Here is a 16,516-nt window from a genome sequence, read left to right as displayed (position 1 = left end):
TATAATTGTGTAGGGAACAGGAAAGTGAATGCAAACTGCAAAATTGATTAAAGTACTGAAACTAGCCCAAAGCTCAAGCTCCCATCCCCAAACTCTGCAACTGCATCTGCATGCATTCTCCACACTGCCCACAGCCACTTTGATTTTACCCTTTAGGATACATGCACTAGAGTTTCTTTCCTCTCTTTTGAGTCCCACCATCAAAAAGCCTTTTGAATCATATATGGTCCAAATCCATCAATCTGTCATGTGTTTTGTCAACTTTTCCCCGGATTTTCTTCACTTTTCCTTTTTGAGTATTGACTTTTTTCCCCATGCTATATGCTAAATGACACACAAAAAACTCTCTTCTCCATTCTAATTGGCTATTCACCATATTTCCTTCTATTATTGGGCTAATGAAAGTTACCCATCACATTTTTCCAAACAAACAAAGAAGAAAAAATTAAAGCCAGAACAAGCTATAGTGAAGAATGCATATAATTAACTGGACCACTTTCTTTTGCAACTGTGCCATGGTTCATGACACCCATCTCATATTCATATGTTCTTTTCATCCAGATCTTGAGCACGTGTTCCACCGACAGATCCATTTTTGGATGGTCCCCGTTCATGGAGGATTGAAGGCCTAACTTCTTTGTCATTTTATTCCTAGATTTTTCTCCTGGAGATTTACTGTTCGATATGCTAGCCTACAATCTTGGGCATGAGAAGCATGAAACCAATTTCAAGACATGCCCCATGCAACCAAAGCCTCAAAGTCCTAAAACAAACTAGGATTAATGTTAAATGTCACATTTCACATTTGTTATTGCCTTATTGATACAAGCATCAGCATGTCTCCATGGTAAGACATAATGGGAGAGGGAGGCATGCTCTCAACGCATGCTAGATCCACATGCATCATTGACACAAATAAACAATAATTATTTCTAAGTAAAGTTTGGTTCTAACCTTATTTATTTATTTATTGTATTTAGAGATGGCAATAATCATGATGTTCCAATTGTTCTTTGTTCACTAATAATTTTGTAATCTTGTAATTGATGCAATCTAAAAGGTTTTTTGGGGATTGTAAAGGTAAAAAGATTTGCCCTTGTAAACCATTACATTTGCCTCTTAAGTCTCCTTCAAACGATTTAAAATGGTTTCTTCTTCTTTTTTTTTAATTTGAAAATTTTAGGAAAAACCCAAAAAAGTAATAATTGTTGTCATATGGTCTGCATTGGCTTTTTGCTTTTTTATGTCTGCCTTTGTTTTGGTGGAAGCCAGCCATGGTTGAAGGTAACCTTCCATTTGGATGTCTCACATGGAAAATGACAGTAGTAGCTTTTATGGGAATTTCAAATAATCCCCAAAAGGATTTCTGAGGGAAACATTTGGGCATGTATAATTTCAATTATTGAAACTCTGTTCTTTTAGAAATGTTTATTAACAGCGGAAAAATGAGAATCAAAAGGGAAAAAAAAAGAAAGATGAAAATGAAAAAGTGGGTGACATTTATTTGATCTAATATTATATACATCCCAGGAAAACACAAAAAATAATTATCTTTAACATTTATTTTATTTACGAGCTTTGTTCTTATGTCCATTTAAATATGGTATCGGATAATATCAGCATTAACAAAATGATTTTAGAATTACTTAATTTTCTTTTGGTATTATAAAATGGACATAATAGTTTAATTTTTTTTTTGAAATATTTTAAAAAAATTATATAAATTTTTATTTTCTTATTACGTGAAATTAAATTCTTACACTTTTGTTTTATATTAAATAAACTTTTATAACTAATAGTTGATAGAGTATTATTAATTAAAACATTACTTATTATTTTTATGCGACGTTAACGTGCATTGTGAAATATCTCATAATCATGTTATTATTCACTATGATATATTAATTTGCCACGTTAGCACCATGTGATATAAAAATAACTATTGATATTTTAATTAATTATTGTTCTTTAACAGTTAATTAAGATTTTATTAATTCAAAATAAAAAATATAAAAACTTAATTTAACATAATAAAAGATAAAAATTTATTTAAATTTTCTTACTTTATAATGTAGCCCAGCCCAAATTCAGCCCATTACAAAAGCCCCAAAAGCCCCCCTATCCTCTCCCGCTCCGAATAACACGGCTCACCGCAACTACAAACGAGACTGTGTGAGGAAGCCATGAATAACACTCTTCTCAAAATCCAACGCCCACCTTTACATTTTCGAATTTCCCAAACTACCCTTTCCCGCCTCCCTCCCACCGTTCACCTCTTTCCCAAATTACCCTTCCAATCATCTTCACTTTCCTCCTCTAGGAATGCCCGATGCTTCAAAATTTCAAGCCTTTCCAAAATCGAACCATCGGTTTATTGCGACGATGAAGAAGAAACAGAAGGACCCAGAAAGGGGTCGGTGGAATTTGAAGACTTGGCACCAAACGGTGACGTTTTCAGGAAGACGCTGAGATTGGTTGAGTGTTCCATGTTTGCTGCTGTCACTGGACTTGTCTACTTCTTGAGCAATTCCCTTTCAATTGAGGTTCTTTCTTTTGGTTATCTATGTCAAATTGCGAATTGCAAAAATGGTTCTTTTTTTGTATTTATTTTTCAGTTTTTTCGTCAATGTTTTAGAGTGTTTGAATTACTATATTTTGAGCACTGTTATCATTCCTCTTCTAATTAGCTTTAAAGGTTACTTTTGTCCCAAGGAAACAATAAATGATTAGAATTTTGAGATTTCAAAGAAGATATTTCAAGTTTAAATTTAAAGCTTGCAATGGGTATGAGATAGGAAAAGAATATACCTTATTGTATAGTTTAAGGTCTGATTATATTTTATATGTTAACAAAAATTGGTTTTCAGTGTTTTTTAAGCTTTGAGCTTTATAATGTTTATATTTGTTTTGAGAGAACGCAAAAGAAACGGAATACAAAATTTGTGATGCATCATATTCATAGCTCTTGGCTTGAAGTAGCTTTACTTGGTATCACTTATGTTTACTTTTAATTTCTTCATTTCTTTCGGATGGGTCAATGTTAGAAAGTAAAAACTCATGGCAGCACTATTAAATCTATGTATTTGGCTTTTGGTAACAGTTGTTAATATATACCATGCCATGTCTATTGCTATATAAGTTTCTAACTAGAATTCTGTTCTGCTGCAGAACTACTTTGGATGTTTCTTTTCGTTGCCAATAGTGATCTCCTCTATAAGATGGGGTGTTGCATGTGGGAGGAAACAATTGGTTTGTAACTGTTGAGTAGGCTTTATTATGTGAATATTATTAGAAAGTTAAGTTCTTAGTTGTCTAATTATTGAGATGGTCTTTCATCTTGGCAGGTAGCGACGGTTATGTTATTATTTGTGTTGTCTGGCCCTGTGAAAGCCCTAAACTATCTGGTGAGCTGAATATAATCTGATCTGAAACTATTTTGCTTGATCTAAGTTATGAATTAAGCCACTAAAATATTGCCAGTCTACACCTTAAATTCTACAGTTAGGATTTTATCTGCTCTCAACTTCTTTTTCAGCTATCTAATGAATAAAGCACATTTGTTTTTCTTGTGCTTGCTCTTTGAGCTTACAAGTTGTGATAATTTCACTTTAAGTACACAAGCCAGATGTGCTTTTTGCCATATTTCAGTCATGTTAAGTATACATCTCATTTGCAGCTTTTAATTGAATTGACCAATAAGTAAAATAAATTTATGAAAGCATTTTGGAATTTTAAATGGTTCGGAATTAATATCTAACTAGAGTTTAGTCAAGTATGGTACCCCTCTGCTACTCTCTAATTCCAATATTTATTCTTTTTCCACGGGTGGAGATGGAGTATATTGGTGATGTGTTCTTTTTTTTTTTTTGGCCAAAGTTGCAATTTGGTGGTGGTAGTGGAATTTTACAGTCTGTAAGTGGAATGGTGAATAGTTGGCTTAACTTTTCCAATATTTTGCCCTTGCAGCTTACACATGGAATACTTGGTTTCACAATGGGTGCTTTATGGAGGTATTCTAGTGCTTGCCCTTATATATGTTCATTTCTGCTTTTCACATAATGAACATATTTGAATGACATTTGATGTGGTTTTACTGTATGTGTTATAAATGCCCTTTTTTATTTAATGAAATATATTAAAAGAGAAAAAGATTTCCAGATTCTCATGCATTTAAATCAATTAATAACTGGTTTCTTCGTCTATCTGGTTTTATGTCTTCTCAGGTTGGGAGCTAATTGGAGTGTCTCGATTTTCTTGTGCACAATTGTATTGTCTTCTCCCTTATGCACATTCTTTCTCGTTAGAAGCACGTATGCTGAACTGCCATGGTTGACAATCTTTTAAAATTGCAGGCTCGATCAATGGGTGCCATGGGCTATGTCTTTACAACCTCTTTCCTAATAAGAGAAAACATACTGGCTTTGGTAGTTATTTATCCCTTTTTATTCTAACCTTTATACTTACTTCAGTACCAGAAATTCACTTGCATTGTTTTTCCATATGCTTGCAGATCACCATAAACATTCATGCTTCTCTGTCGTACATTTTTGCTGCCATTGGCATCAATGTGGTTCCATCAATGAACTTCATATATTCCTTATTTGGGATTTTGGTACATTTGACCTGCCTCTATACCCTGTTAATTTTCTTTTCTGTTGGGTGCTTGAAGACTTACTGTTATTATGCTAAATCAACAGGTTTTACTCAATAGTGCCTCCTTTGTGTTCTTGCTGCACCTCTTATATTCAGTGTTCCTTACCAGAATGGGGATGAAGGCTTCATTGAGATTGCCAGGATGGTTGGAGAAGGCTATATAATGGTAACTTAAGCAGCCCGCTGTCTCTAATTTATGTAAATTACTTGTTTTTTTAAATCTGACAGCCTTTTTCCTGCCTTCATTTTAAGTTATTCTGCTAATTCAACAGGTTTTGCTGAATATTGCCTCCTTCGTGTTCCTGCTACACCCCTTGTAGTCAGTGGTACCACCAAGTGGGCATGAAAACTTCATTGACATTGCCTAGATGGTTGGGGAAGGTCATATATTGAATGGTAACTTAAGCAACCTGCTGCTTGTAATTTATGTAAATTACATTTTTTTCATCCTCATAACATTCATCAGTTATAGTTAGGAGATGACATTATTATTTAATTGGTATATCTTCATAGTGATTTGATCTTCTTGCGAAATAGTGAATGGAATTGTCATTTTCTTTAGCTGTGGTTTTTCTTGTTTACTTTGAGCCTAACCTCTTATGAGTGACAAGTGCAAAATTCTTTTCCTTCAAGTAAAACGTTTGTCTCCTCTAGTACACTAGGTAGTCTTCAAAGTGGAAGGAAAAGCTGGACAATAGGTCCAGAATCAGAATTAGAAGATGAAGTGTAATAAATAGAAGAAGATGAGGGAAAGTTAAGAGTTGGCCTTGGCCACTTGCAAAAAGCATAAACCTGTTTGATAAAAACTTTGATGGAACTTGTTCTGGGGAATGACTCTAAATAGATCCCTTCCAAGAATGAATTCTGAAACTTTACTCAGTACTGGAATACATCTTGAATTATTTCTGTTGTTTTCTCATTTGGATTTTTCCTGCTTAGGCGTCTTGATTGACAAATGTTTTTCTTTTCTCCCATTGTCCTTTCTACCTCTTTTGTCCATAGCATTTTATTTTCATACAATGCATGTTCAACCATTTTTGGTGGGTCTGAATAATTATTAATACTAGCTTTCAACCCAAGTTGGTAAACAGGGCAGATGGCCAGTTCTAGACTGAGGTGGTGAGAGTGCTGTTATTCTCTTTTAAACAAAAAAAAAAATAAATTGAAGCCTATATGCAAAGTTAGATTTGCTGTGTGAGGCTTGAGCCCCATGATGAGGCCCAACCTAAGGCACTTACCCCAATCCATGGACAAATGCAAGAATCGTTATGCGTGCATTGATGTTAGAAAGCACTTTGATGCTAGAATTGACCTAACCCTATATTTTTTTATTAATTATTTTGAGGAGTTGTCCTTCTTCCTCCTTGAAAATGCAAGAATTGCCAGTTGGGGTTGGGGGACTGGGGACATAAGTCTGAAGTATGGTGCACATTGATCCGTGTGCAAGCTTAAGCTAAAGCTGAATCACTGAACCCTTAAAACAAATATAAGATAAAGAATTGACAATCTCACAACTTGCAAACCCATTCACTAAAGTAAAAAAATTTGCATTGAACAAAGAGACATGGCTTCAGCTCCCCCAAGGAAGAATCAGGAATTTATCAATATCACTGATTCTGGGCATGAAACATAGGGAAAATTATGGTTCTTTGTTTTTGCTTTGATAATGAATAATGACTTAGCTGTTAAGCACTTTTAGAAATGTCCTTCTTAGTGTAACACGTGTTCGATGTTAACCAAGTGAGCTGCCCAACCCCACTGGCCTGCCAAGTGCCAAGGCTGGCTGCCATGGATATTTTTCTTCTTTTTCATTTTTATTCTATAGTTGGAGAACCTGAAAGTGATTCGTCCAGTTCAAAACAAACAAAGTCCACGACACTGTCACCCATTTGCCTCCAGAAAAAGCGGAGTAAGTAACCTGAAACATTGAAAATTACAATCTCAAACCTGCTTTTTGACCCTGTTAGGGAACTCATCTCATAGTGGTTAAAGAAATAAGCAAAAAGTTAAACAAAGAATATGCTTTGTTGAAGTAATATAGACCCGACTATTTACATTTTCATGACTTAATCGTGTCTCGTAAAAAAATATTAATAGTTATACAAGTAAGAAATAACACGACATAATTCATTAATTTAAATTCATTAAATTTTATATTATATTCATGTTGTATATAAAATTATTAAATTTAAAATAATTCTAATAAAAATATTATACAAAATAATTTTTTAATTTTATATTTGAATTTGAAGAAAAGGATTTGAATTTTTTTAAAATGAAAGAGATTATATATCAATTAATAAATTAAATATTAGAGTATTTTTATCAAAATTTTATTACTTAGGAATATGATTCTCCAACATAAAAAAGGAACCTTTATATTATTCCATTTAATAAAGTGATATGGTAAAAGGTTCAATGCTATATTATTCCACTAAATAAAGTACTTTGATACTCCTTAATTAAATGATTTCCATTTTCCACGTGAACATTCCTCATTTTTACAGGTAAACTTTTGCACCATAAATGGTTTTAATTAATGAAATTGATTTTTTCCTGTATCCAAAAATATAAATATAAATCATTAATATATAAGGTAATGATTTGTCTTATAAATAAAAAATTAGTTATTAATTTTTAAAAAATTAATTAAAAGGTAACACTTTATTATTATTTGATTTAATGTTAAATAGAATAAAATAATTTAAATTTATTTTTTTAAATAAAAAATTTTAGAATAAAGCAACATAAATGTTGAAAAAAAAAAAAGACAAGAAATAAATAATTCCCTTTGATTTGCTTTTCTGTTTTTGTCCCCCTTAATTTATCTCTTTTTACGTTTGAAGTAGGATAAAAACTCTGATTTTCTCCTCTGTTACCGCGTCGTTTGATTAAAGGGCGGGAGAGGAAATTGCTTTGCCTTACATGATTTGATTGGCACTCTTTGTCAAATTGCAATCTCTCTTGATCTCTGTTTCAAACAGGTATAAACAAAACTCTTTCTTTGTTCTGTTTTCATTGCCTGCTTTTAAGCCTCGGATCTGCTTTAATTTTCATTTGATGATCATTTTGTTCCATATTTTCAATTCAAAATCCATTTTTTATTGCAAGATTTGGACTAACCCATCTCTTTATATCTCTGTTCTTTTTATCTTTTCTTCAACTTTCGGTTAGTAAAGTAAATGAAATCTTTATGTAGTCTCTGTATCCAAAGTTCTTGGAATCTTAAGAATATGGTTTTAAAAAGTAAATCTTTTTGGTCAAAATCAACATGGGTATTTCTTTAAATTTATCTCATTGAAGTTTTCAATCGTTTCTCTTAATTTCCTTGTTGGGTTTTCGTGTTTTTCTTGTTTTGAGGCATTTATCAATACCTAATTTCTTGGATTACTGAAATCACATGATTTTTCTGTTCAGTATTAGCAGGTTTTAGAAATTTTGTGAAAAAGGAAGGATGGGCTATATAGGGGCACATGGAGTAGCAGCTTTGCATAGATACAAATACAGTGGTGTGGATCACTCTTACCTTGCTAAATATGTATTGCAACCCTTTTGGAGCCGCTTTGTCAACTTCTTTCCTCTTTGGATGCCGTGAGTTCTTCACCTTTTCTTGCTTTGAATACCCATACTTTTATTTGATGCTTGTTTTTGTCAGCCTTTGGCGGAAAGAAGTGTTTCTGTTTATACCTGTATGATAGTTACTACTTCTCAGTTGTATATGCAGTTGGATTGTGCTATTTGATATAGTATTAAGCTTAGAGGAAGGGAATGAAATTATCTCTGTTTTAAAGTTTAAGTTTTAATCATGATCACGTGCTTCAATTGAACGTTTAAGTATTTTCCCTTTTTTGTGATATTTGCTGGCACTAATGTATATTTGTTTGTACATGTGTATGCATCTGGCTTGGCATTTTTTACAGACCAAACATGGTATGTGATGCTTACTACGCTAAATTACGATTTCAGTTAACATATATACACATATATGAACCCATGGAAAATATTTTCGTAGGTAGGCATATTTATATGTACATGCATGCATTACTCTGCTTATTTGATTACTAATTTGTTATGCGTTTGTTTTTCAAGATAACACTTACAGGGTTTATGTTCTTGGTTACATCTGCACTGCTTGGCTATGTAAGTGGGAAACTCTCTCACTACTTAATTTCTTCAATGCCATATTTATTTTGATTTCTGAATCTTAATGGTCAAACCTTTTTTTGACTCAAGATGTTATCACTTGTCTGGAAGTTTTAGTATTATTTTCTGCAACTTCTATTTCATTAAATGTCTACATCATCGTGGAAAGCCCCTTTGTGATGATCTTTAGTTTCAATTTATGTCAATCAATGAACATCTTCTAACTTTCTGACTTAAGGAGATGGGATTGTGTGGTCTATCTTCTATAATTTCTATTCTAGTCATTTCCTGATGACTTGGTTGGATTGGATTTTGTGCGTATTTGATTTGATTTATAAGCTGAAATTCATTTATGAAATCTTAGTTTTTGTAATCATGGTGTTTTTTGTTTTTTTGAAATTGGAATCTGTGTAATGAATGACTTAAAATGAGAGTTTTAAGGCTAATTGTGATTAGAAGTGGACCAAGTGGTAGTGTATGTAAATGATATTTATATGGTGAGAAGGGCATGTGTATGTTGATTTAACCTGCAAAACTATAAATTTTCTTTCTTTTTCTCATGCACTTGCGATTTAGATAGAAATAAATTTCACTTCTTCTAATGGCAGTTTCTATGTTTGATATACAACTGGTGTTGCCTTACATGTCTGTTTAATTAATGTTGTTCTCATGTGCAAATACTATCTTTCAGTGAACGTGTTGGTTGTGTGTATGATGGTGTCTTGGAAGGCTTAGGAGAATGATACATGTTCTTTTGCTATAATCTTTCCATTCAGTTTTCTATTTCTATTACTGTTTCAGATTTATTCCCCTCACTTGGATTCACCCCCACCAAGATGGGTTCATTTTGCACATGGGTTACTACTATTTTTATATCAGGTTTGCTCTTCCTTCTTGCTGGCAATGTTTTGAAAATTCCTTCTCCTTTTTCCCTTGGTGTGTTTGGGAAGGGGGATGAGTGTGTGAATATTTTACTATTTATTTTCTGTATGGGTTCTTTTTGACGTATTAGTAATTACATGCTAGACTTTTGATGCTGTTGACGGGAAGCAAGCTAGAAGGACAAACTCCTCTAGTCCACTTGGAGAGCTTTTTGACCATGGTAATTTCACTTTATCATGTCTTTTCTCCATCACTTGCTACTTACATTTAGAACAAATTCTGATGTAATTATTTTGTTTGGTGTTCCTAAAATGTTGCAGGGTGTGATGCGCTTGCATGTGCGGTATGTGTTTAACTTTTTCATTGCAGAACAATTCAAAGGCTAATAAAATTCTTCCATTATATGAGACTGATCCTTTTTGCAGTTTGAAACCTTGGCTTTTGGGAGCACTGCCATGTGTGGAAGGGACAGTTTCTGGTTCTGGGTAATTTCAGCTGTTCCATTTTATGGGGCTACATGGGAACAGTAAGTAATCCAAAATGCACTTTATTTTTTTTTTCTTTTGTTTCCCTTGTAAGAAACCAGGCCATACTTGTGCAATCCTTCAATCACTTGGATTATTCTACAAAGGCATTATAAGTTTTGTCTTCATTGCTCATTTCCTTGCAACCTCCACCATTTTTTGTTGGGTAATTTGGTTGAGAGAATTTTGCAATAATTTCCTTGATGTGTATATTTGAGGTATTCTAATGATACCGTTTGATATGTATTTCTCTTGCATGTCTCTGTCCTTACTATGTAAAATTTTAGAAAGGCATATAATTTATAATGCGGTTTTTGTAGCATACAGTTGAAAGTTAGCACAGCTGATACATCTGTTATTTTTCTTTTTTTTATGCAGCTATTTCACCAACACGCTTATCCTTCCTGTAATTAATGGGCCTACTGAGGGTCTTGCACTGATATATACATGCCACTTTATGACAGCAATTGTTGGTATGCTACCTCACTTGATGTGTTATTTCTGCCTTCAACAACCTGTACTGTGAAACCTTTCTTTTACTTGGATGTCATGCATTGAAATTTTGAACTTTCATTATATATTTTTCTTCTATTTTTCACTTTTCTGACTGCTTTGTCTTTCTTGTTTCCCTTAAGGTGCCCAATGGTGGGCTCAGCAATTCGGGAAGTCCATGCCCTTGTTCAGTTGGGTACCTTTTGTTAATGGTAAGTTTTTAATTATGTGATATTTCATTTGCAATTGAACAATCATCAGCTAATGTCTTTATTAGTCGACACTGCACAAATACTATAAATGCAATATTTGGGGGATCTTAGGGACATTTTGTCATGAATTACAAGTAATCAATATGAATTATAAGATATGATGGTTTTAATTTAAAGTTTTCTTTCTTTTGTGTTCTTGAATATGATCAATAGCTAGTTGAATTCTGCCACTCTTCTTCATATTGCTTGATGGATCTCATTTTTTGAGAATACCTTTTACATTTGGGAAAGTACAAATGCAGCCCTCATGCTAGTTATATTAATAGCAATGGATAATGGGTGAAACTATAGATGGAAATGATTTGATAAAACAAATTCAAAAGATTTAGTACTCTGATGTTCTGGTAATATTGGAGCTGTCACAGAGACAAATTTGTTATGAATCACTAGATTCAGTCATGAAATTGCTCCTCATTTGACTTCACAATATGTGATTGTCATTTTATTCTTCATTCAATACCTTATCTTGGTGTTGTAGCTGTTCCAGCAGTGTTCTTATTGTACAATCTTGTTCTATTTTTTTTTTTTCTTTATCATTTGCTTTTTGATGTATATGGTATTTCTAAGTATCTGTCCTTTGTTTCCAGAATCTAGTTGTAAATGTTGGATTACAATTTTAAATTGTTAGCTGCTGACCACATTATCTGTATAGGTATCTTATATTTGATTAGTTATTTATATTTATTATTTTATTGTCTTAAGAAATGCAAGTCAAGCTCAGCAAATTGTGCTTTTTACTTCTTTTTTTTTATGTTGTCCTTGGATTTTTGGATCTTATTGGTTTATTTGTTCCTTTTTCCATCTTTTCTTTAACTATTGTTGTTATTTATTTAGTTTTTCTTCCCTTTTTGGCATTAGAAATTCCAACATACAGAGCTGTGCTGTATGTGATGATAGCATTCGGTGTTATACCAACAGTTGCTTTCAAGTAAGTGGCTATCCACATCTTAAAATGGTTAAAATTTAGTTCTGGCTTTCATGATTTTAGCTTCTCATACTTTCTTTGTGGCATTCTTGTAGCCTTACACCAGAGCTATGGACTATTAGACTTAGTTACTTTGACCTTTTGCAGCACATTGTCTACTTTTCTTTAGCCAGTTTTAGTCTGGTTTTACAGCTGAAGCTTCTCATGCTTTCTTTTGGCATTCTTGTAGCACTACACTAGAGCTGTTGACTATTAGGCTGAGTAACATGATCTTATTGCATTCTCATCATCAATGACCTTTTTTATTCCCAACTCATGGCCTTGAAATCCAAATATTTGATGACTGCCAAAAGATTTTAGCTCTGCAGGCCCCATACGAACTGCAGAGGCTGTGGTTTCTACGCTTGAGGCCTTGTCTTATCAGTCTAGGGTTTTTATTTTGTTGATATTACAGCTCTTTGGTTAATATAAGCGTAAGCTTCATTAATGTGCTTGTACGGTTTCTTTTGCAGTATAAGCAATGTCCATAAGGTTGTTCAGGCAAGAAAAGGAAGCATGTTACTGGCATTAGCCATGGTAATTCTGTAACTTTTTATGTGTTTCTTTCTTCATTCCGTATATGCTTAAATGCTTAATAGATGTTTTGTGTTCTTGTTTGTCAGCTTTACCCCTTTGCTGTACTCATGGGAGGAGTGCTGGTTTGGTAAATTGAACCTGTCCTTTTTTCTTTTAGCGGTGTTAGTTTTTTCCTTTTTGGTGTGCATATTGGACTTACGTGGTTTTTTAATACTTTGAAGGGATTATTTGTCTCCCTCTGATATTATGGGAAATTACCCACATTTAATTATACTGGGAACTGGACTTGCTTTTGGGTTCCTTGTGGTAAGGTTTGCTTGTTATCGGAATTTTCTAATATTTCTAAATTCCTAGTTTAAATGCTTTAGTGTGTCATGTGCCCTCTTTATGACTGTTGCTGGCACCTATAAGTGAAACTGGTGACACTGATTCAAATATGTTTAGAACAATATCTTTGTAGACAATTTGGCTTGTCAACAACTGCAGACAATTCCTTGCTTGCTTGCATGCCGGTTGTTTGAATGCTTAAAATGAGCCAATGCTATTTTTAAGAGTGAATATTTTGTAATTATATAACCTTTTTTTTTATTTTAATATAGGATGCTGTTGAATCCTAGGGAAGTTATTTCTATTTCCTTATTTTTCCTCTCTGTTTCTCTCTCTCCCTCTCTCTTTTCACTCACTCGCTCATCTTTTCTCTTAATAATTTCTATATATGAAACCTAAGGAAGCCATCACTTTAAAGTCTTTTACTGCTTCTGTTTCCATCACTTTAAAGTGCATTATTGATTTTCTTTGTCTTACTCATCTCTACAAACTCTTGTGCACCAAATGAAAATTTTCAGAGTTATTTATTTTGAATTTTTTCTTTTGCTCCCACAACTCTATGGATGAGGGGTGTTAATATGAACTCCGGTGTCCATCTTGGGGCTTTACTCTTAGTGGCTCCCTTTATAAGCTTTGAATGCTTCAGTGTTAAAGTATTTGTGCATGTGTTATTAAGTGTTGTGTATATGACTTTTGTGTGTATCTTTCTGTTTATCTGTCTACCTATATATTGTTTTCTTTATTTCTTTTTCGACTTCCCAACACTTCTATATTTTCTTCTGAATATGTGGCTTGTGTTATAGTTGTTTCTTAGGCTTTAGTGTTCTATTTCTCTGACAGCACTTAAAATCATTTATTGAGCACTGATAAGGTAGGAAGACAAATTCCTATTTACGTGGTTACTGAGGGAAAATTGTTTTGACAGGGACGGATGATTTTGGCTCACTTGTGTGATGAACCCAAGGGATTGAAAACTAACATGTGCATGGTATGTAGCATTCTTTTGTATGCATATTCTGATCAAATCAATGTGGGTAGAGGCTTAATATAGCTGAGCTTTGAGAAGCTTAGGCTTGGCTTCTAACGTATATAATCAAGCTCAAGCCAATCCAAGCTTCTTGCAAGCCTAAAAAATTGCAGGCTTGCACTTTAGCTTGTGACAGATTTGTCAAGGTCAGCTTGACTTTGAATGATCTTGATGATAAACTAAACTCAACTGAGGTTGAAAAAGTTTACTTGTTCTTAAATAAGGATCCTAATAAAACTTTTACATTAATATTATCATTTATTTATACTAGATAGAGTATCGAACTCCCAATTGAGCTTCATTATGTTCAGGGTTGAACATGATAAATTAAGCCAGCCTTACTTTAAGCTTGAGTTTGGCTTTTTAGCAAACAAGCTTGAGTTAAGTGAATCCTGAATTGAGATGAACGTGAGCAGCATGTCTCTTCTGCACCTTTACCCTCCTTTTTTAGTGCTTTGGAGTTCAATAAACTAGTGCCATAGAATTTTACACCTTTGAAAATACTGCTTCACTCTTTATTTCTGATTCCATGTATAAGGATTTATACTTGTACTTAAATTTTTATGTTATTTTATTTACAGGAGCAGTGATTTTTGTCTTTAAGAGGCCAAGATTTTTTTTTTTTAACTACTTTTTGAAGGACTTGATTACATGTTTTTCTTGCAGTCACTCTTGTATCTTCCATTGGCAATTGCAAATGCTCTTACAGCTAGACTGAATGATGGGTATGTGTTAGTTCGATTTTGCTTGCGACCTGATACAGTGCCATGCTGTTTTAGTTGTTGTTTATCATGGACATGAATGCTAATTGTTGTTTTCCCTCTTTTACTCCAGTGTTCCTTTAGTTGATGAGGTCTGGGTTCTTCTTGGTTACTGTGTATTCACAGGTATGATTGCTGCCTTCTTTAGTCATTTTATTTAAGGGTTTTAGGCATCTTCTAGACTTTTAGCATGTTTACCTAATCTGGCTGATCCCCATGTCATTCAAACCCATTTTTATGGGAGTAAAAAGCATGGATTTGGTACTCTATGCAACTTTTTTCCTACATCTATTAATAAATTTATTTGACCAAAAAAAATCTATTTATTTCTGAACTAGTTCTGGAATAGGTTTTGTTTGGCAATATAAAGACAGGAGTTTGGTTGTGGTTTAAAATGAGATCTATTAATTTTTAAACATTAATTTGTATTATAAGTTAGCATCTTTATCTCTCTGTCAGTTCAAAGCTCTGTGCTATCATTTTATTTTTATGTTGTTATATGTTGCCTGATATTTCTCTTTTTCTCAAAACAGCATCACTCTACTTACACTTTGCCACATCAGTTGTTCATGAAATTACGGCAGCTTTGGGTATTTATTGCTTCAGGTGAGGAAGTTCTACTGCTCATCAATGTTATTTTGGCATAGAACCTTGTATTTTGCTATTTATTGTGCTGTGATTTGAATCATTGGTACATGTGGCCCTCTCAAAATGAAGTTTAAAGCTCCTAACTTGTAGGATATATTATTCTTCTGCTGTCTGTCTTTCTTTGCTTTAATGTGTTTCGGGTCAAATTCTGCTAAGATTCAGTATTATGACTGCAATGATATGCTGGTGTGGTCGGACATGGGACCTACTTGGGTTAAATTTACTCCTTTAATCGGTTTGATTAAGGTTGTATGAAGTGATATTTGGGTAACATTTGTCTCCTTTTACTTAGATTAATCTTGGACTATACTTATTTGTTTGTTGCTCAGCTTTTATCCTAGTTACTTTCGACCCTAGAACTTTTGCCTTGTGTGTTTTGTTTATTTTTTTTCTTTCGGTTCTGTAGAAAAGTTTAAATTCTACGACAGGCCTATTTATCTTGTAGTTTTTAGAATATTAAGGTTTCGGGTTGCTCTTGGGAGTACTTTTTCTAGTCCATTGTTTCTAATCATTATCCCTTTGTTAAAATGACAGGATAACTAGGAAAGAGGCTTGAACATTAGTGATGGTTATCTGGGGTGTGTTTCTTTTTCCCTCATTCCAAACCATGATATTGTTGAGATTGCAATACGTATGGAGTTCGAGTTGGATTAAGCTTTCTGACTGTTGTTTTTCACAATTATCTAGTGCATACAGGTTTCCTGGATGGAAATTGGTTTACAATTTTTGCTCCACCGGAAGGTTGGAAGCACTGCCGTAGTGATTCAGTATTTGGCAAAATTCTTTTTGATCCGAATCTAGTCCTAGTGCCAAAACCATTGCGGCTCATTGACACATTGTTATAAATGTTTTGGTGAGTTTGAGAATAGAGTAGGAAAATTTAGTTATGTAAACTCTTTTATCTACGTCTTAAATGTTTGAATCAATCATTTTCTGGTGGATATTTACAATCAAAGTTTTTGAAGCATAGACGGCAAAAAGCACTCTAATCCCAGGCAGGCTAGTTGAAGCATATAATGTTGATGATATATGGAACTTGTGAATGAACTGGAAACTTCTATTTCTGGTAAGCATATGCAAAACTCTTAGAATTGGAAAAGATGGGGAAAGTGGGAAACTAAAACAGCTATCATCAAGGTATCTATCAATGTAAAATGCAAAACAAATTATTTATAAATAAAATAAAATAAAAAAAGAAGCGTTTTGTCTCCAAAAAATTCTATGCATCTAAGATGCCTAAATAGGGTTTGGTTACTGAACCTATGTACAATGTTCCAGTCAATTCA

At 33.4% G+C, this 16,516-nt stretch overlaps 2 protein-coding genes across 3 annotated transcripts; both read left to right on the top strand.

Annotated features, from left to right (window-relative positions):
* Positions 2,148-5,220, top strand: LOC18610103. Its single transcript, XM_007045587.2, has 9 exons — positions 2,148-2,543; positions 3,169-3,249; positions 3,345-3,404; positions 3,967-4,010; positions 4,224-4,266; positions 4,353-4,424; positions 4,511-4,612; positions 4,698-4,819; positions 4,926-5,220. Exons 1-8 carry the CDS (start codon positions 2,184-2,186, stop codon positions 4,815-4,817), a joined length of 882 nt encoding a protein of 293 aa, XP_007045649.2. The 5' UTR covers positions 2,148-2,183; the 3' UTR covers positions 4,818-4,819; positions 4,926-5,220.
* LOC18610102 (choline/ethanolaminephosphotransferase 1) lies at positions 7,459-16,303 on the top strand. 2 transcript variants are annotated; one of them, XM_018116288.1, is made up of 20 exons: positions 7,459-7,637; positions 8,071-8,244; positions 8,574-8,583; positions 8,743-8,793; positions 9,598-9,675; positions 9,823-9,898; positions 9,999-10,021; positions 10,104-10,204; positions 10,581-10,675; positions 10,838-10,906; positions 11,825-11,894; positions 12,404-12,467; positions 12,554-12,594; positions 12,689-12,773; positions 13,720-13,782; positions 14,488-14,546; positions 14,656-14,708; positions 15,116-15,188; positions 15,765-15,808; positions 15,927-16,303. In XM_018116288.1, exons 2-19 carry the CDS (start codon positions 8,108-8,110, stop codon positions 15,784-15,786), a joined length of 1,170 nt encoding a protein of 389 aa, XP_017971777.1. In that variant the 5' UTR covers positions 7,459-7,637; positions 8,071-8,107; the 3' UTR covers positions 15,787-15,808; positions 15,927-16,303. The 2 variants fall into 2 exon arrangements, with proteins under 2 accessions (XP_017971777.1, XP_007045647.1); XM_007045585.2 differs by having other exon boundaries at positions 15,918-16,303.

Source organism: Theobroma cacao, chromosome 2 (genome assembly GCF_000208745.1).
Source record: "Theobroma cacao cultivar B97-61/B2 chromosome 2, Criollo_cocoa_genome_V2, whole genome shotgun sequence".
Classification (NCBI taxonomy): domain Eukaryota; kingdom Viridiplantae; phylum Streptophyta; class Magnoliopsida; order Malvales; family Malvaceae; genus Theobroma; species Theobroma cacao.
This window is presented reverse-complemented; position numbering and strand designations above follow the sequence as displayed.

Coding starts and splice junctions, on each gene's coding strand:
- LOC18610103 (XM_007045587.2), top strand. CDS start 2,184: ATGAATAACACTCTTCTCAAAATCCAACGCCCACCTTTACATTTTCGA. Junction 2,544..3,168: donor GCAATTCCCTTTCAATTGAG/GTTCTTTCTTTT, acceptor GTTCTGCTGCAG/AACTACTTTGGATGTTTCTT. Junction 4,267..4,352: donor CGATTTTCTTGTGCACAATT/GTATTGTCTTCT, acceptor TTAAAATTGCAG/GCTCGATCAATGGGTGCCAT.
- LOC18610102 (XM_018116288.1), top strand. CDS start 8,108: ATGGGCTATATAGGGGCACATGGAGTAGCAGCTTTGCATAGATACAAA. Junction 8,794..9,597: donor CATCTGCACTGCTTGGCTAT/GTAAGTGGGAAA, acceptor TTACTGTTTCAG/ATTTATTCCCCTCACTTGGA. Junction 10,676..10,837: donor CTTTATGACAGCAATTGTTG/GTATGCTACCTC, acceptor GTTTCCCTTAAG/GTGCCCAATGGTGGGCTCAG.